The 20230-nt window shown below is 39.8% G+C and overlaps 1 protein-coding gene across 1 annotated transcript in view; it reads right to left on the reverse strand.

Moving 5' to 3' along the window:
* kcnh7b (potassium channel, voltage gated eag related subfamily H, member 7b) overlaps nt 1-20230 on the reverse strand; it is a 54379-nt gene that overhangs the window by 5165 nt on the left and 28984 nt on the right. The window contains exons 7-15 of the mRNA XM_078174489.1: nt 14772-15171; nt 13256-13455; nt 13096-13098; nt 10986-11238; nt 8391-8596; nt 6291-6378; nt 5969-6130; nt 2706-2862; nt 131-311 (exon numbers count right to left, since the gene is read on the reverse strand). Of these exons, the coding sequence (XP_078030615.1) occupies nt 131-311; nt 2706-2862; nt 5969-6130; nt 6291-6378; nt 8391-8596; nt 10986-11238; nt 13096-13098; nt 13256-13455; nt 14772-15171 (1650 nt within the window). The remainder of the gene's footprint in view (nt 1-130; nt 312-2705; nt 2863-5968; nt 6131-6290; nt 6379-8390; nt 8597-10985; nt 11239-13095; nt 13099-13255; nt 13456-14771; nt 15172-20230) is intronic.

Here is a 20230-nt window from a genome sequence, read left to right on the forward strand (position 1 = left end):
TTGAATGTAAAAGCCAGCTGATGCACGATGTCAGTGCTCTGCCAGAAAAAAATGTGATACTTGATGAACATATGTGCCAAAGTAACTTTGGGGCGGGGAGAACAGTCTCTACCTCCTAAAACTTCCTTACTTGAGTTCCCGTATGGCTGAAAAAATGGCTTGCAGTCAGAGCAACTGGCTGAACCTTCACGGCAGGTCTGTGATAGTCTGGACTGGCAGTCACAGTGCTGTAGGCTGGAGGTCCCAGAGTCGGTTGTCTTTGCAGCAGCTGCAGGATGGTCTGAATATCTGTCATCAACTGCGTCTCCAGCCTAAAAAAGAACAGAAAAAAACGAAGTGAGAGATACAAAAAGTCACAAGCAGGAGGAGATTCATGCATAATTCTGACAAATCTTGATAGTGTAATAGCTGAAAACACACCCAGTTGTACTTCACTGAGCACTAGATGGAGCTTGTGCTCCTCAGTGGACAAATGAGATGGTACAAGTGTGGAAACACATTCTGCCAGAGTAGTAGACGAAAGACGCTGCTCATGCTTGGAGTGATAATGAGCTTTCTGTGGGAGGTGTGAATTCAGCATTTACTGTGGAAATGACTGCATCACACTCATTTGGTCAATCTAATTATGAGTAGACTTCAGCCAAGGTCTATATTTAGGCTGTCAGGCAAAATTAGGTAATGCTGAATAACCCTTTAATTACCTGTGTTCCCACTAATGTACATAAACATTGACGAATGTTAGGTCCCTGGTTTACTGTGCTACTCCATCATAAAGAGGCAGCGTTTGTTTACCAGGTTATGACCGATGAGGGACAAAGTGAAAGCAGCCACACAGCAGACATTCATTACAGGTGCAGCACTGATTTTTTTTTCTTGGCTATTTATATGTATTTGCTGAAGAGAATGCTACACCAACATTTTTTTCTTTGTCATATCCTTTCAGACTAGTCAAAGCCACAAAAACACAAAATGACAGAGAAGTGCTGCTCATCCTGCAGCCAGCTAGCATTAGGGAAAAAAACAAGGTCAGGTAGAGTGCAGTGGATAAAATGTCTTATTTGTGCTAAATAAAATAAGCCAGCCCGGTATTTCCAGCACCGTGATGCTGTCCCTCGTTCTCTGTAATAATTCCAGCTAAAAATACCACCCGCTGTTCATTTGTGTCTATTTCAGGTGGCCTGCTGGCTGCAGGTGTGTTGTTAAAACTACAGCCAATGCGATCTTCCACTACAGAAAATAATGAGACTGTAAAACGCAGCAAAGGTAGCTCATTTGCATATCTATCCTTTCAATTACAGTGAGCTTAGCAAGAGAGTGGCTTTTATTCCAAGATGTTTCAGGCACATTTTGTTCTCAGTCATCAGTATTAGATTCTGATTACTGCTCTGCAAAATGTTTTACCAATCCATTCTCACGTTTAATATGTTCCGGTTCTGCAGCGGTACATCCTGCTTCCAGTAGATCCAGCCACCCACTCTGAGTCCGACAACAGCTTCTGCCAGTGAGTTGCCTTCCTCCACCTACTCATGTACATTGGCAATTGAACTACGCGTTGCCAGTGATCGCAGAGGAAGTGTGGCTTACTTTTAAGCAGTGTGGGAGGTGACAACTTTAAAAAATGAAGCACTCCATAATCATTAAGTCACAAACTGAAAATGTAATGGTAGGATAAATAATAAGAAGATCACAAATTTAATTGTATTTTTTCCGAATATGACCAAAAACTATAAAAATGTGATGCCCTTGCGCCTGAAAAAGTGCTTTTACGCACTTCTGCAAAAACATTTTATCAATCCCTTTCACTCCTTGGTAACTTTAGGAACTTGCCAACAATTTGAGATAAACATCTGTGGGTTTAAACAACAAACGTGCAGAATCGTGCTCATTACTCTGGCTTTTATGGAGTTAACTGTGCCTCCTGGCTTTCCCTGGTGCAGCTGAAGACAAGACATAAATACACAATACAGATGGATTCAGGTAAAGAAACAAATGCACCACCCACTTCAGCAAAAGAATGACATTGAGGATCAAATTTCAGTCAATTTGGTCAAGGTTTCGACTATTTCAGCCTATTTCCAACCACTTAGGCTACTGTGTCAGACAAACAGCAGCAGAAGAAACATCTACTTAAATAAAATTACAAGAACAATAATATAAAAATACTGTAAGTGCTCCACTTCAAATCGAATTTATTCAGCATTATCCGCAAAATGTTGTTAAAGTGTCCAAACTTAAAGTGCTTGAAGAAAAAAAGACCCCTGTTTAAATTACATTACTGGTGTATTTCTGTGTGTGCTCTTTCTCTATCTGTTCCGGTTACAGCTATCCTGCACGTGGCACTGACATGAGGCAAGATGATATCTACCATTATTTGATACAGTCTCCAGGTCCGTCTGGTAAACAGTTACACTGTGTCCTAACACCAAGTGTAGTGAGTGGGCATCAAATTTCAACCAATGCCACCGTCTGACATGAGTTATTAGACTGAAATGATAAAGCTATGATAAAAAAAACACTTTCTGCACTGGTGACACAAAGAAACCATTGAGACTAGGAGCTTTTTTTTTTTTTTTTTTTAATTAAAAAAAACACTTTTATCATTCGTTGGTTTACAAACCAGTAAAGCTTACCTTCTGGTGTAATGCACAGTTAATGACAATTAAATGAGAATCAACCATCTGTATGCTGACTCTGAAAATATGTACCTGTTTAAGTGCTCTTGAAGCTGACCTAAGCGCTGTTCCACCTCTCCATACGTGATCTCGCTGGCAGAATTATCGTCCTCTCTCAGGTCCTGGAACTGTGCTGACTCATCCAGGTAGTCTGTAGGCTTCTTACAGGCCCATTTATCACAGCACAGATCTGGAGAGCCAAACCAACACGCATGCTTTACATCCTCACATGTGGGTCAGAACAACGTCATCACTAAACAAAAAACCCCCCTCTAAAATAGAACGTAATTAATCTCTAGGAGAGCTGTGTGTAGGCTCTTTGATGTAATCTATCAAGTCCTTGTACTGGGAGAATTAATGCAATGTTTTCTAGTAGCAAACTAACCCTGTTGTTATCTCTGCTAAGCACCTGTTAGTATTCAGCTTGCTGTCCAGTGATATGTGTTGAGCCTCTTTTGTGATTTTAAACGCTGAGTTCTGTGATTACACTATCTGGTACAGCAGTCTGTGCAGGAGGATTTGCACTAGCGTGATGTGCCTTTAACATGGATGGCACTTACCTTTGCCCTCATGCGGCCTGTGTCTTTCCAGCAGTAGAGGTTAACAATAGCTTTAGTCTGTCATCCATTTCTTTTGTTTTCCTCTGTCTCTGTCCTCTACTGTCTGTCCTGTACTTCTTGGCTTGTCAGCGTGATGGGCTTTACCCATGCAAAATCTGGCTATTTGTATATCACTTTGGTTATTGTAGTGTATTTTAGAGCTCTGAGCCACACTCTTGTAAGTTTGGAAATTCCACTTTTTTAAAAAAAAAAATTCTTTGACTGTTTTCATTAAGACCCTGACACACCAAGCCGAGGGTTGGCCATTGGTTGATGTTGTACTGTCATTGAGCGTCTATCGTTACAGCCTTTGTGGTGTATTCCGCACTGATTTAGCATGTTGAATCAGCGACATTGACGGCAGAGCTCATCTGTAAGTAAAATTAGTCTGACTGGCAGTGGAGCTCAGCGCACAAGAGGAAAAACTGAAGTGAGGAAAGTAAACAAATCGCAAAATTCAAGAGGAAGTGAGATCGAAACAAACTTGTAATATATGGTCAGATTATTGTTCTCCAGCCAGAGACTACCACCATCTACTGGTGTGGAGAGTTATTTCCTCTCACCCAGGCATGACATGTACGTGCTGGTTGGCCATTGGCTGTAGTCTTTGTGGTGTGCTCAACTTTTTGGTCGAGGCACAGGCGACGTGGGGTGACGCAACAATTGGCTTTTGTTGCAGTTAGTTATTTAATGTCGGTTTGGTGTGTCTGCCTCTTTAGAGCAACTGAGATTGCTGATCAATGTCAAGCATACTGCCTTATTAAGAGACACTTTTCATTATAGGAAATGTACGTCTTAAAAGGTGGGCCCCTTTATCCTCCTCAGACCCCAACTTTTGTTTGGTATGCATTTTTAATTTCTCCAAGCTAATTGGGATTAGTAGGACCTAATAAGAATAAAGTCCTGATGTCCTAAAACGAGATGATGATTAAGTTCCGGTGTTCTTCAAATGAGTATTTTCTAATTAACTGCATCTTAGCTTGTTACCATTGCTAAAATTGCAATGGCATATCAAACTACAAACGTTATTAATCACAAATAAACAAGTTTCAACCATTAAATGAGATCAGGTTTTGGACCTTGTCCGTTTTTGTGTTGGGATCGGCTGCAGACTGACTTGGCAGAAATAGCTGCTATCTTGTTTTTACATAGATTAGTGTCCTGTGCTTTTGCTACGACTAGATGGTACAAAAAGTGTCCACAAATGAGGACTACAGGTCTAAGTTAAGCAGAATTAAGTAAAAGGTCCAAACCCAAACTGTGAGGGTCTCAGGAAGATTAATACAGGCATGAATGTCAGACATGTGAAGCTCCTACGACAAAGACTTTAAAAATTGTGAGAGAGCTAAATCACGTCTTTCTTAGCTGTATGCCACATTACAGTACCGAAGCTGGAAGCGGCTGTGCTTTATAAGTGTGTAGGCCTATCGTCCGTGGGACAGATGTAACTTTTTTTTAAAAGATCATAAGTTAATTATCTCAGTATCTCAATATAACAAAGCTTGTTTTCTTGTGGTAACGGGTAAATTTATGTTGATTCTTGAGAAAACAAAAGACAGATTTCTCATGATAACCAGATAATTCATCACAAGAAAACTATTTTGGTTTAATCGAGATCACAGGATAATTCAAAATAAATGCCTGCCTAATTTGATCACACCTGATTTGAGCTTCAAGATCACTGTCATGACTGTTGGGGAGGATTTATAACTGAACTCAACCTTGACTGAACTTCAGTCTGATATGTTAATCAATAATAGATACACCTTGATCTGACATGTTCAGCTAAAATGAGTGGCTGCACTTGTCAGGATGTTATCTATCCATCTGGCATGACACTCCTGATCTCTGATAAACATTAAGCAATAAAAGGAAATGACCTTTTCATTTCGCATGATAACGGGTTGACTGTCTCGTTATCTTGGGATAACAAAATAATCAACTGATCTAGAGATATCGGCAATAAAGAATAATTGCAAGTGCGGCTGTTCTCGGCTTCAGTGTCATTGTCTCTATGGTATAAAGTGGGGCAGTGGATTGGCTGTTCTTAAATATGATGGTGCACTGCAATAGACATGCAATAAAGGGTTGAAAGGTGATTATACATATTAAACTATGTTTTGATTCAACTTAAGGCCATAACCATGGAGTCAACATTGCCAAATCTGCGGTGGGTTGGAACACTTTTAAGCAAAATGAGATACTGACGTTATTGTTACCTTTTAATGCATGTCCTCAATAAAGTGAAGTGTTAATACTGGTACGGTGTTACAATATGTTTCCCAAGCTAGCAAGTGGACTATGCTCAGTGTGTATGCCTATTGGCTGTCTGCTCACTAATGTGCAGAATGAATTTATGTTGAGCATATTATGATATACATACTTCTCCCTAATTTGGAAAATCCTGTCTTATCTTATGCTGTAAGATAAGCCATTAAACTCATGGATCTATTACTCAAATCAGCCTTGGAAGCTTGGAAAAATCTCAGCCATCTTCACACATCAGCTCCATCTATCCAATGGGAGTTGCTTTTGCAGCAACAAGGACAAGATCCCTCACTGGCTTCCCATCGTCATCTACTACTGTATGTCCTTGCCCTGCACAACCCAGGAACCCCTAGCAACACTTGTTTACATGTTCTTGTCAAAACAGCAAAGATTATATTAGCATAGTTATCAGTAAACAAAATGTATTACCTTCAAAAGACGGTCGTCTCTCCACGTTGTCTCTGACAATAAGATTTGAGCCCAGGGCTGGGGCATTGTGTGGAGAGGGACTGAGGACTTCTGAACTTCTCTTTAGGCACGAGTTAGATCCCCTCTCCCTCCTCAAGTCTTTAACCACTTCCTTGTTTTCCCCTGTAGAACGGCAATCAACAGGAGTCAGTGAAATAACACTGTAGTGTATTCCTTATGGAACAGATGCTCTCAGGGAGCTCCACTCAGTAAACAATAACAGCGAACACATTTGCAACCACAATAAGCTGTACTGGTCCTATGCGGTTTAGTTTCCACTTACCTTTAGACACATCTGGTGTGAAGGAAATCCTTCTTTTAATGCTCTTACTGCCCTCGCCATCTGAATCACCACCTTGTGAGCCTGAGGGCTGCAACAATGTGAGCGTTAGAATCTACTATTTACAAGAAAAAAGTCCCAAAAAGTTGTGACGCTGTATAAAATATACATTAAAGCAGAATACAGTGATCTGCAAATCCTTTTTAACACACAGTGGGGGTAAATAAATATTCACTTGTCAACATTTTTTTTCATTACACATATTTCCAATGCAGCTATTCACATGAAATTTAGACCTGGCATTGGAATTAGCTCAATAACAGTGCACGGTAAAAAAAATCTTAATGTTTAAAACCATAAAAATTATGTGCAATAAAGTGGAATGATACAGGGAAAAAAGTATTTGAACTTGTAACTGAAATTAATTCAATTCTCATAGGAGTCTTTGTTTGCAATGCCAGATTCTGGATGCTTTCTGTATGAAGAAACTAACGTCTCATGGTGTTCAGATGGGATTTTGGCCTATTGAGTAGGAAGTTTTATTTTTGAGACTTCAACAATTAGTGTCCTCAGTTCCAAAATGCTTACTGAGTGTTGTTAAAAGATAAGGTGATGGACACAGTGATAAACATGCCCCTGTCCCAGCTTTTTTGGAATGTTGTAGGCATCAAATGTGGTGTATACTTAGTAGGGCTGCCCCCTAACAGTCGACCAAACGTTAGTCGAGCAGAAAGGTCGGCATAATTTAATTGGTTGCTTAGTTCCAGAAAAAAAAAGAAAAAAAACCCAAACAAACGTGAAACTCTATTACGAGCTGCGCCTTGCCAAAATAAATCAAAACCTATATGACCGGACAACGTGAGAATTTAATTTGAAAGGACAGACACAGGGAGAGGCCACACTCAGCAGTCAGACAGGAGTCACGTTAGGAACCAGCTACAGCCGACAGATATCTTTCCCTTCTTCAGTAAATATTCAGCCTGATAAATACAGAAATCAGATCAGAAAACAGATCATGTTAGTGCAGGGCTACCCAGAGCTTTACATCTGTCCCACGGACGATAGGCCTACACACTTATAAACAGCGCCTGAAAGAGCATCAGCTCTACACTCAGGATTTCAGGTAAATAGACTATGATATGGTGCTTGTTAAGGTTGCTTAACAACCTCAGACGCATCCTGCTGCCACACTCTTGAAAGCTGGCACGAAAAAGGTACAAAAGAGGAGCGCCCAACACCCGACCAGGCGGTAAACGTGGCATTTGTACGGCCCCTAATTTACAGGGCTGGTACCTGCGATTATTCCACAGGCTAGTTAATAACATGTCAAGGCAGGAAATCCAAAGTGTGGGATCATTTTGAGAAGGTGAAGGACGAACCCAAGGTGATATGTAAACTCATCTTCATTGGTCGACTACAAACATGACGTATCATCTGAAACATGGAAGTAGCTACATGCCCATTAGCCACTTAGCACAATCATTACTGCTTTGCCGACAGCGTCATTAACAGGCGGCTCGCTCAGTGTGTGACGTGCACTTGTAGATAAAATATAGGCCTATATTAATGAAGGTTCATTAGTACGGTTTTGTATTTCTCTGTAATGTAGCACAGTGTTAACAATGTTACTGATACTATTCTCTCTCAGACCTTGAACTCAAACCATTGTGTCGCCAAGCCCCAAATATATAATTCAAGGAACTGATTAATAGAGTAAACATGCAGGCGACTAGTCAACTAATGGCCCTAAATGACGACTATGCCGATGCCGAGAGCAGCCCTAATATTTACAAAAACAAAATTTATCGGTTAGAACATTAAATATAGTGTCTTTGTACTGTATTAAGCTGAATATATTTGAAAAGGATTTGCAAATCATTGCATTCTGTTTTTATTTATGTTTTACACAGCACGCGACTTTGTTGGAATTTGGATTGCAACACAATTAGTGACAAATATTCATACATTTTCAAATTGTTAGAAAATTAATAAAATATTGCAATATACTACAAATAGAATAATATAACTTTGAATGAGTTTAGTAATGACAATGTGAATACTTGTAGGAAGATGTAGGTCCCTTACCACCAGTATATCATCTACCTTTGGAGACTCATCTCTGAGGTTGAAGGTGAGCTCCAGGTTGTTGAAGAAGGAGTCAGCAAACTCTGGGTACATGTCTATAACCTCCAGCAGATCTTCTCTCTGAATGGTGCTCAGGTCGCAGTAACTCAGAGCTCGCACATCAGCATTGGACTTCCCAGGCTTGGCAAAGAGGTGGATCATTTCTCCAAAGATGTCATTTTTTCCTGGTATCAACACACACAGAGACAGTAAATCTTCTCTAAAGCTTCACTGGGATGGGGAAAAATGTCAGTGTTACCTGCACCGGCTTCTACAAGTAGTCGTGCGCATTATGGAGAATAATTTGTGTCTTGTTTCCTGTAGGGACTTATCTCGCAATTCCTCAGGCTCTCACTAAAAGGGCACAGACGTGTTTGTTTTTGTGGATAATAAAACTCAAACAGTCTTCCCTCTCTGTCTAGATGTTTTCCCAAGGCCTGTGCATCGGTTGTTTTTCTAACTTTGATCCATTATTTATGCTGAGGAATAATGGCTAACTCAAAGCAACTCTCATGTGGAAGGAAAGGAGGGTTTGATTGTGATTGACACACTTGTGTACTTCAAAGAGAAATTTGTGTTAATAATGGCTATCACATAATGAGGCCAGTTCTTCAGCAAACTTCCAGGAAGTTGTGAAGTCTACCATCAGAGTTTCCTCTGTCGAAATAAGGGTCCTTTTTGCACAAGGACTATAGGTGTGATTTAAAGTCTGAGATGAAACATCCCTTTGTTGGTCCCAGAGTTCACCAAATGCCAACACTGTAAGCAGGGGTTCAGGAGAAAGAGATATGATATGTTGGCTGCCAGTGTGCCTTTCACAGCATGCGCTGGACACCTTTCTACCACAGAGGACAGCCTCACACAGAGTGGTGTATCTCACCCCCACATGCAGCTTTCAGCACAAGGATTTAGTTCGTCATTAGCCTGGATGGCAGCGTAAGAGACTAATTCCTCACCTGCTGAACAATGCTAGTGGCCTTGTTGGACTCGGTATCATTACAAGAGGAAAATGCTTTAGCGCTGTTGCCTAAGTGCTGCCTTGTTAGAGGCTGGGACACTTTGGTTTTCACAAATTGGAGCAAAATGCTGCTGATGGAGCATTATGTTTGAATCAAATATAAACAAGCTGATCTATGAGATCAGTGACTTTACCAGTGTGTTTGTTAATAATAGGTTTTGTGTGATGCAGCAGTTTTTGCTAAGCTTAAACCCCATTCTGTCAGGTGCAGCTTTGGAGAGCATTCATCTCATGAATAATGGCAAGTTTAATCCAGGCTTGGCCTGTAGCACCTGGCTGTGGTTCACCCGTGAGGAAAAGATAAATACTCATTATTCTAATCAGAGCAATGAGTCTTCAGTATCACTGCTGTATATCACTGAGGCAAAACAGCATTTCACACAGAGCAGTTGATTCTTTTAGTCAGTTGAGTCTTTTTCTGCCCTTTTTAATAATCCCTATTTTGGAGCTTTAACTCATTTCCCTGTGCTGTCAAAAATAGTGGCAGCTATTTCACTGTGTTCTTTGAAATTGCCAAACAGCCTTTCATGGAGCCACTTAATAGAAATGTCAGCGTCTCAAACCTGCCACACGGACAGCCTTATTGCCCAGAGGACAGAAATGGGGGACGGCAGGCACACCTTGCCATTCTTGTCAAAATGTGTGAACACGAAAGTGGTTAAGCTGCCGCAGTAACCCTGAAAATTATTCACATTTGAGGGACTCGCATTATAACAGTTAATTCTTTGATGTGCACACAAGTCATGCTGAGCCTCCTTGTAAGTATTACTGTGTTGAAATAGTGCGTGCCCATTGGGAAACTGCACTGCCTCTCCTTTCCTGAGCGCATGACAGTAGCATCGCCGTGTATTTGAAAATATCAAGCATCCTGCGCCGAGTGGGACCTTACCTCAATCAATAATTCAAATCTTTCAATCAATCACAACAAGCTACATAATTAATAAGCTTTCACAAAAGGCAAAAGGCAAACATGTGTGTTAAAGGCAAGGTGTGTTTTCTAGCAATTGCCTTACATTCTGAAAAGCATACTTGGATATTAGTGACCTTTATGTAAGTGCCCCCTTTTATAATCCAAAGGCTAAATCTTAGCATATTGATAGCACTGACAATAGATTTACTTTTGGAAAGAATAATAATAATAGGAGTTTGAACCACCATTTCTGTTTTTCCAAGATCTGACTTGACCAAAAGCAGCAGAATAACGTTTTTTTTCTTTGTCTCAACAGGTTTGACGCTGACATTCAACACACAATCAGCTGACAGATCTCCAATACAACAGGGAGGTGACTTTCACAGTTATTCACACCTCTTGGTGATAGTTGGAGGTTTCAGAACAATAGAGACTGCCACTACATTCATGATTCACATTCATGATGACACTGGTGAAAAGGTCAGACAAAAAACAATCTATCTTGGGTCAAAGGACAAAATAAATCCACCCATAACATATTTAGCTTTTTATAGGATATACATAACAGTCTCTTATTAATTCAGCACTCAGTACCTAGTGTTGCCCATTATCACACTTCACATAATCAGAAAGGAGATGTATTTACCCAGGATTGCTACCACAATGTCGTCTCTCAAGATCTCAATAGAGCCGCGGGATAGAAAGTAAAGAGCGGTGAGCACATCACCACTGTGGACCAGAGTGTCTCCAGGAGGGGCATGAGTAGTTTTGAAGTGCATGGCCAAGGCCCTTAGGCAGCCTTTGGTGGCTCCTTGGAACGCCTTGCAGTTGTGAAGTAGATTCCTGTTGAGGTGAAGGCAGATATCCGCCTGCAGGCACTCAGGAAAACCTTTTAACACCTGGGATGCAGAGAAAAAACGTGAGCAACATGCACAAAATATTGAGTCTGATATCCTTAAAGAAATCGTTCCGCGAGCCAGTGGAAAGCTGTGAGCTGCAAATGTGTTGAGATGAATGTACTTTTACTAAGAGAAGCTGTAATTAAGCGTGACAACGGCTCAGAGATAAGGACATGGGATGAAAACAAACGTGGTATGAAGTCATAGACCCATTAAACACTGTCTGATACAGATACATCACATCTTTAGTGCATCGGAGGGAAAATCTTAATCGTAATAGGACACTCCGGTGTTACTTAAAGGAGCTGTATGCAACATTCAGTGCATTAATATTGCAGCTAAGTGTTTGCTATGCAAAGACATAGTGGAGTAATGGCATCCTGAACAGAGAATGAAGTCATGCTCCCTCTTTGTGTGTTGTTATCTGAGCTTCTCTGTTTTTCTATGTGGTAAACGATCCGCCTGCGGTCTCTGAACCTATCAACCATAATTTATAACTAGATGTTACGTAGCTCCTTCACGCAAGGTCAAAACACAGGCAACCTGGACAATTACTGGATATTTCTAGTAAAACTACATAAAATAATAAATACAAAATTATTTATTTAATATATTCTATCTATTCTAAACAATGCAGCGTCACTATTGTAACATATCGTCATGCATGTTTCTTTTAACCATCTTGCCATTACGTCAGACTTTATTTTTCTTGTGCTGTCCAGAAGGAGTTCCCTGTTTGCTATCTTTGGTCTGCCTGACTGTGAACGCAGCATAACCCTGTCCATACCCATGGAGGCGGAGCAGCAACACTGAATAAGTGCATCGCTCACACTCCGTTGTAAGCACCGTTCACACTGTTAGCCCTGTTAGCTGCTAGTCGGCAGCTGAGCCACCTCCGTGTTGAGAACCCAGTACTCATGATTCATACTCTGAATCATAGATATGCTCTGAATTGCATAGAGCTCCTTTACTCAAGATGCATTCATAGAAATTACATCCAAATGTAACAATTACTGATGTGGGATTTGCACAACAGATGTAGTATGTAAAAATAACTGCCACCTGGATTTATGTAACCGCCCCCTGAGCTAAACACAAAAAGCCTGCTCAGTTTTGGCTTTGTCTCTTTCCTTTCTTCAACTGCTAACACATAATATCAGAGTGAGGACAAAATGTATTGTGTGATAAATAAGAGCAACAAAGAAGCCACCATTTTTATGCCCTAAATCCATTCATTTGTAGAAGCCATGGATCCAGACTTTTGGTGAATGTATCTCCTTAAAGGAAAGAATTGACTGCTTGCAGTATCTATATATATATGTATTTTTTACATAACTTGCTAAAGTAGAAAAATATATATTGTGTATATCCTATATTAAATGATGGACGAGGAGCTAATTCATATGAATGTAAAACTGTAATTAGAAAGTATGCAATTAATATATGGTTATTGCCTTAAATGACCAACATTTATTTCTTGAATTGATAGAAAATTGAGAGGGAGTTTCTATCAAAATACCTGGGAATGAACCTTGCACTGTTACAATCCCAAACTCAGGGCAATCACAATTATCTACTTGAACATAAAATGAATTATGAGCATAACATTCACATTATTTTCTGGTGACGTGGTCAGATGAAATTGAAATGAGACAAAATGCTGTTTTCAGTGCATGCTTCTTGGCTCTAGAATATGATTTCATTGCTTGGAGATATGAAACTATGCTCTATAACTAGATTAATTCACACAAATCATGCATTAAATGATGGGAATTTCTAACACTGACACAATGACAGTGGGTTTGTTACTTTAAAACGGTGCCATGAAAATGACAACATATTAATAAAAACATGTACCTCCTGCTCTTACCAATGTAGAGATGTTAATCCCGATGGAAAGCAGACAAGAGAAAGAAAGCTCTTTTGAGAATTATTTCTACAATCATTTAATGAGATCAGTTCATTTTGTTGGGGATGCTATCAAGTTACAGTAGCAGATAGATGTAGTGATCCTTACCGTGTTCATATCAATGCCGTTGGTGTAGGCCCAGGAGTGTTGGAAGTACTCCTCCAGCCGCTGTCTCAGTGGGTTGGGAATCTGATGAAAGCGTATGAACTCCTTGACCCGTAACATTTGAGCGTGATATCTGGCCGTACCCGAGTATAACCTCTGGATGATGGCAGAGACGTTTCCAAAAATACTGGCATACATCAGGGCTGCAATTCAGACAATGATCAATAAAAGATGTGACTTTCATTCTACAGACTGCTTTGCATTTTAATTGCCTCTGCCCACAGAGACACACTGTTAACTCGAATAAATGTGAACAAAATGCTGATGTACACTCAGACAATCTGCTGTCTAGTCGAGTCAAATCATGTCCATTTTTATTTACGTAGTCAAATGCTGGAAATAATTTATTTGCCCCAAGAGACTCTACGATCTGTACAGAATAAGACGCCCTCTATGCTTTCAGGTAAAGACCCCCCCCCCTCAAAAAACAAAACAAAAAAAACTCTTAAAGGGATAATTTGGATCTTTTGAAGTGGGGTTGTATGAGGTACAATACAAAGTTAGTGTATTAGCTACAATAGATGCCGGTCGGCACGCCTGCACTTTGGAGAAGCAGAACAGAGTACCACCACAGAAGTTAAGCAATGCACAGCTATGGACGGAGGCAACAGTGAAACATATTTCAGCCACTTAACGAAAGTCTCACCTAAAAGAAATCAGTAACAGTTTAAGAGTACGTATGTATGTACAGAAATAGAATATTTTTATGCAGTTTTCTTGTCCAAAACAGCCCTTTCCGATGGAGAAGTCAAAGCAACCAGACTCCATTGACAAAAACAGTGATTTTAGGTCACCGAACACAGGAGCTTCTGGGCAACCGCTGCCTGGATCAGTTAGGTTGCTTGTTGTTATTCTGTGACTTTGGTGAATCTAAACTAATCTTTAAATGCCAAAACCTCATAATAACATAAACTAACTGACTGAGGCAGCAGTAAACAAGCAGCTCCTGTGTTCAGTGGTGCTACTGTAAATTACTGTTTTTCTTAATGGAGTCTGGCTTTAAAGAGAGTGATATGGCTTCAGTTCCCTGGAAATTACTGTCTGAAGACAAGGTTACTTGGTGGAAATATTGTAAAAATAGTGTACACTTAAAGTGACACTGATTTTATTAGGTGGCTAAAATACAATATGTTGTTGACCCCTCCTCAGTAGTACTATTACTGTCTGCCTCTCAAAACTGGGAGCATGGTGACCGACAGCTACTGTAGTTTATGCACTGACTATGGAGAAGTACCTTATACAACCCCTCTTCAAAAAATCTGAAGAATCCCCTCCTGAGGTTTATTCCATTAAAAATGAAATAAACCTCAGGAAGAGCAACAGAGGAGGGATTCCTCTCCCAGGACGGGAATACATGCAATAGGTAGTCCAGGATCTGATCAAAAGAAGCCTCTTCAAGTGCCGCCTCAGATAAAAGCAGATGCTAAAAGAAAATAAAAAAAGATCATAACATACTCACAGCCAATCAACATGACACAGATGGAAAAGATCTTCTCTGAGTTGGTGTTTGGGGAAACGTTTCCAAAGCCCACGCTGGTCAGACTGCTGAAGGTGAAGTAAAGTGCTGTGACATACTTGTCCTTGATAGAGGGACCAGAGGTTGGGTCACTGTAGTTGTATCTCTTTCCTATGGACACGCCCAGATTGTCCAGCCAGCCAATCTTGTGCTCCAAGTAGGGCTTCTCCACATTGCCAATGGCGTACCATATACAGGCTAACCAGTGGGCGATGAGGGCGAAGATGCACATGAGCAACATGAGGACTGCAGCACCATACTCAGAGTAGCGGTCCAACTTCCTGGCTACACGCACCAGTCGCAGGAGCCTGGCTGTCTTCAACAGGCCAATCAGAGTGGTGGTCTAAACAAAATGTACAGTAAGGCAATTTATTAATAACAGCAGTAGTAGTTTGAATGTTAATATGTCAGACTAACTTTGATAATATAATAATGCAATGACATGTAGCTCATTGTAGCTCGCGAACATGCTGCATGTACAGAAACGATGCAAAGACAAAAACACACATACCCTGAAAACAAATGCAACAGAAAAACGCTGCATATCCAATTAACACAATGGAAGTTTTCCAGGCCTCTAGGGGGAGCGTTAAGTGGAACAGCTCTTTTATAATATGGTAAAAGACTAGAGGCAGAAGAACGCCAAGTGTAAAAAAGAAAAAACGTATGTATTTTTTTTATGTCACCTCCTTACTCTATGTTTCTTCCTGCTTCTAAAACAAGACCCCAGAACAGCATCGGGCCTTTAAGCCAATTTCACATAGTAGGCAAATTGGAATCACTCCATCAGGGGCATAAGGGAGTTACAATGGGCCCCAGTGCACACTATTGTGACAGGCCCAAGTATACCCTAGTTATTAGTTATGAAGCACACACACACACACACACACACACACACACACAGTTTTAGCCATACAGTATATATATTTTACATACAGTGTGTCTTACTGCCGCTTTTATGTTATATCTGCTTGCAGATATACCCAGTTTGTCAGATTTTGCTAGCTACTATAAATTGTATTATCTTGTTACCTGAAACAGAGGCTTGATAATGGACAATATCACTATCCATACTACCCAGCAGTCATCATTACATAACTACATAAGAAAATTGTTTAATTATTTTTTTTTATTTTTACAGTTACATTTTTTTGTAGTTTTTGTAGAATAAGCATACAAGTGTGTTACAGACTAATACTATTTTCCAAAAACAAAACCTTGATGGAGATGGGTTTGCCTTTTTGAGGGCATATATACACAATCGCACCATTTTTGATTCAAATTGAGTTCTTTGAACAGGGTGTATTTCCAGGTGGCAATTAATTAATATTTATACCAGAGACATCTGTAAATCTGTGGATACATTTTTTGAGCATCACAACCCCTGAGAAATGACTTGCTTTACTATCCAAATTTGACCCATTCGGTACCATAACATTTTGAAAGTCTAGAGGAGCTGCATGATTAAATAATTTCATTCCCATTCAAGTTAGTAGAGCGCTAAACTGAAGTCAGCCATTTGGCTGGTAAAAGTTAGCTGTTTGGCCGCACTTGGCTGCTGTAAATCTTTGGTGTGCTTGCTCTATCCCCATAACACGATTAGGGTTATTCTATACTGCAGAAATGTGATACTGAGCAACATTTATAGGAATGAAGGGTATGCGCCTCCAATGCTGTAACCAGGCCTCTATACATGCATGTTCAAAAACAAACACACTTAAATGTCGATTGTCAGGTAAAAAATTAAGCAGTTCCACTTAGTGCTCCCCTAGAGGCCCGGAGAACTTCTGTTGTGTTGACTGGGTATTTTTCTGTTACTGTTTGTGTGTTTTTGACTTTGCCTCATTTCTGTATTTGCAGTGTGTTTGCTGTTGGCGTATTTGTTTTGTTATTTTTCATTTGCAGGATGTTTCCATCATTGCATTTTTTGGGGATTGTCATAAGTGTTTTTGAATTGGCATCATTTCTAAAGCTACAGCATGTTTCTCTTAATAGAAATGTTTGGGCTGTTGTGGCGCATTTGCTCTTGTCAGCCACCATACATTGGACATTACATTTGTCATGCAATTCTCTCATCAGGAAATAATATTTGTTGCATACCTACCACAGCCGTGTGCTCTAACACATACTCTTTGTAAGCAACAAATCTAAAGCAGTGACATATCAAGAGAGTCACTTCACAAACTGAAGTAATGAGTTTCCTTAATAGTGGAGAAAAGACAAAGACTCCACTGTGGCACCTCCCCACAGCTCTTTGGTCAAAGGCAAATGAACACAAACGTGAAGACAGCAGCAGCCCACAGATAAATCCTCATTTATTCAACACCAAACAGGCACTAACACTCATTCAGTGACTCCCTGGGAGTTTGTTGCTGCTTCTGTGTCATCAAGAAAGGTTTTAGCAACTCTAACTACCATTCCCATTGGCATAGTCATTTATCTACCTGACAATTACTGAATGACCTTTGAAAATGAAGTTAATGTCTGCACACTCTCCGTTCTAACCGCACTGTTAGCATCGTATTTAATCTTGATTTTCTAACTAAGACAAATGAAAAAGAAAATCTATCTGCCACTCTCCTCATTGTGTTTCTTTACTGAATGAAGTTAAAGATGTTTAAACCACAGTTCCGCTACATTTGTCCACCATTATAAAGCATTGGCATTCAGCATTGTGCACAATACACCCACACTGAGTTCATTTTGGAGAAACTAACATCTCCACAACCTCACTGGGTTTTCAGTATACAAAGTCAGGACTGTTGTCTGGGCCTTGAAAATCCTGCATTTATCAACTTGTCTATATAGATGTTCTTTTTAAAATATGCACCCCCAAGCATTCCTTTTGTTCTGCTGTGCTGACCCCATATCTCTTGGTTACAGTGGTGCCATAAGCAGGAATTTGTGCAACACAGAGTCAATAAACCTTGACAGAAAGCATGATTTGCAACGCAATACTATACTGTGAGCTTTCTGCTTTGGAAAGGGACTCATCTTGGTTTTTGAGGGTCTACATTATTGTTTATCCAAGGTTTGGGATCATTTCCCCTGTGTCAAGTTAAATTTGCATTTGACATTAAAGGTTCAGGTTTGCATCCAATCGCATACTTGAAATCACGTTATCTGAAATCATATTATCATTTAATCATGACTACAAATGATACCTTAAAGAGGTCACTGACAGGCTCACATTGTTATTATAAGCATCTGACGACATTCTGCAATGGGCTCTATAGAGAAATAAAAGTAAATAAATGTTTATCTTTACCTTTCACTTTGTTATTGTGTTCCTGCAACAACTCAACTCATGTGAATTCACAACAAGACTTCCCCTTGAGCGAAACTTGGTTACACAATAACAAACAGACTGTATCCAGTGAAAGATAAAGAAAAACATTTTTTAGACACTTATAATAACCATCTGACCCTGTCAGTGGCAAAAACAAGCACCTTCAGTGGACAAACAGTCACGGTACGCAATTGCCCCAATAGATTACATTTCAGCCCCTTCCACAGCTGTGAGCTGCAGCACTCTTTCTCAATACTCTACCATTTCAAAAATTGTTGTTCTCATATGTCACTTAGGCACAAACACATGGAAAATAGGGTCCAGGTTGAAAAATACCAAAGTCTCCCTTTAAGCAAGTAGTTTGAAATGCCAGATTTGGCTGCATTATTCCACCCCCAAACAATTATGATATGCATTGAGCAGTTATGTATGAGTCTAAGGTTGCTATAGTGCTGCCCTCAAGGGAACTGACACCCTTAATGACTTATAATTAGTTTGACTCCGGCACATCAGCCACCTGAATGGGTTTAAACAAAATTACAATATGTAAAAATTGGCCATTGCTTATGTTATTTTTAACTTTTTTTGACTAAGGTCTGGTTTGCTGATGCTAACAAAAAGCTAAGCTAACTCCAACACTCAGCTAATACTCCAAATTAGTCTGCACCTAGTTTAAAAGAGAGACTGAACAAGTCAGAGATTTTGAAAGTGACACACCAAAATAAAAACCCCAAACACAAGCATGGCAAAGACAAGCTCGTCTGCTGCAGGGCTGTGTAGACAGCACTGTTCTTAGGCAATTTTTAGCGGGTTTAGCCATTTTGAAAACCCCCCTAAAAAAGGCATACATATACATAATACATATTTTGGTTGAAAAGCTGTATTTGACCCATCCGTCAACCTGCTTGCCTCCCTATGTTGAATTTCTCGCCCATTAGTCTAACGTTACATCACCTGACTTCCTCTGTCAGTGCATAACGATAAACATAGAGATTTAATGGGCTGATAATGGCATTCTGATAATAATAACGCCCATTTAATTGCGAGACAGCATTCAAGCAGGGTGCACACTGATTAAATTTGAGCTATATGTACATATAATGCCTGAGTTTGATGGAAAAATCTGTATTTTGTTTCTTTGTTAGCTGCTCATAATAGCCTGTTTCACTGCTGGGTTTACAAAATCAATCCTCTAACAACATCAGAAAAACTAATTAAAAAAAACAGAACATGAAATATTACAAACAAAATATTAAATTTGGCCTTTAAAATCTAATATTGGTGAAACCAACAAGCACAGTGCACTCTACAATCAAATCAAAGTTCAATTAAGTCTCTTAAATGCACCTCAACAAGCACTTACATAACACAGCTGCACAGCATCACAACCCAGCCTCCCCTCACCCTGTTCCTCTAATGGGAACAACATTTAGGGGGTTCAAGTTGGGACAGAGCACTCAACTTCTTTTCCGCCAGCGAAACAGCTTGAAATAAATCTTTTGTTTGTCTATTTCTGTTATAATTATTATCATTAACAAACACTGCGTGGTGCCAATTTTGCATAACGCCTCTCACAGTATGTTCAATCTTCTGGCAAGACTAAGTTGTTTTGAAAGCAACAGGACATTGATTGAAATCTATTTCAAATATATTCTCTGCTCCAATCAAAAGGTTTACTTAAGCGCTTGTAGGTTAAAACCGTCTTGTTGAGCTGCTAAATTAAATGAGCCTTGTGAAAACCATCTGCCACTCAGTTTCAGTTGCTTTTATTTTCTGAATGAGAGTGCAGCTGAGTGGGACTTTGCGTGCCCGGTCTGAAAATTAGAAACACCAAGCTGGTAATCTATAAATGCAAACAATACATCCACATGCTATCACAGTATATGATGCTCTATTTACAAACCTGAAAGGGAAACAACTATTTTTTTTTCTTCTGAAGTTAATTTTTAAAATTAAAATCAAGTTAATAGTGTCAAATAATTTGTATTGGTTTCCTTGGGGATTTGTTTGTTACTCTGTCTTGTCAGGGAAACAAGCGTCCATTTTCTTTTTGGTTTGTTGTCATTCACTGAACTGACTCAGCAGTAGCAGCAGCAGCAGCAGCAGTGGTGGA

This window comes from Epinephelus lanceolatus, chromosome 14 (genome assembly GCF_041903045.1).
Source record: "Epinephelus lanceolatus isolate andai-2023 chromosome 14, ASM4190304v1, whole genome shotgun sequence".
NCBI classification, from domain to species: Eukaryota; Metazoa; Chordata; class Actinopteri; order Perciformes; family Serranidae; genus Epinephelus; species Epinephelus lanceolatus.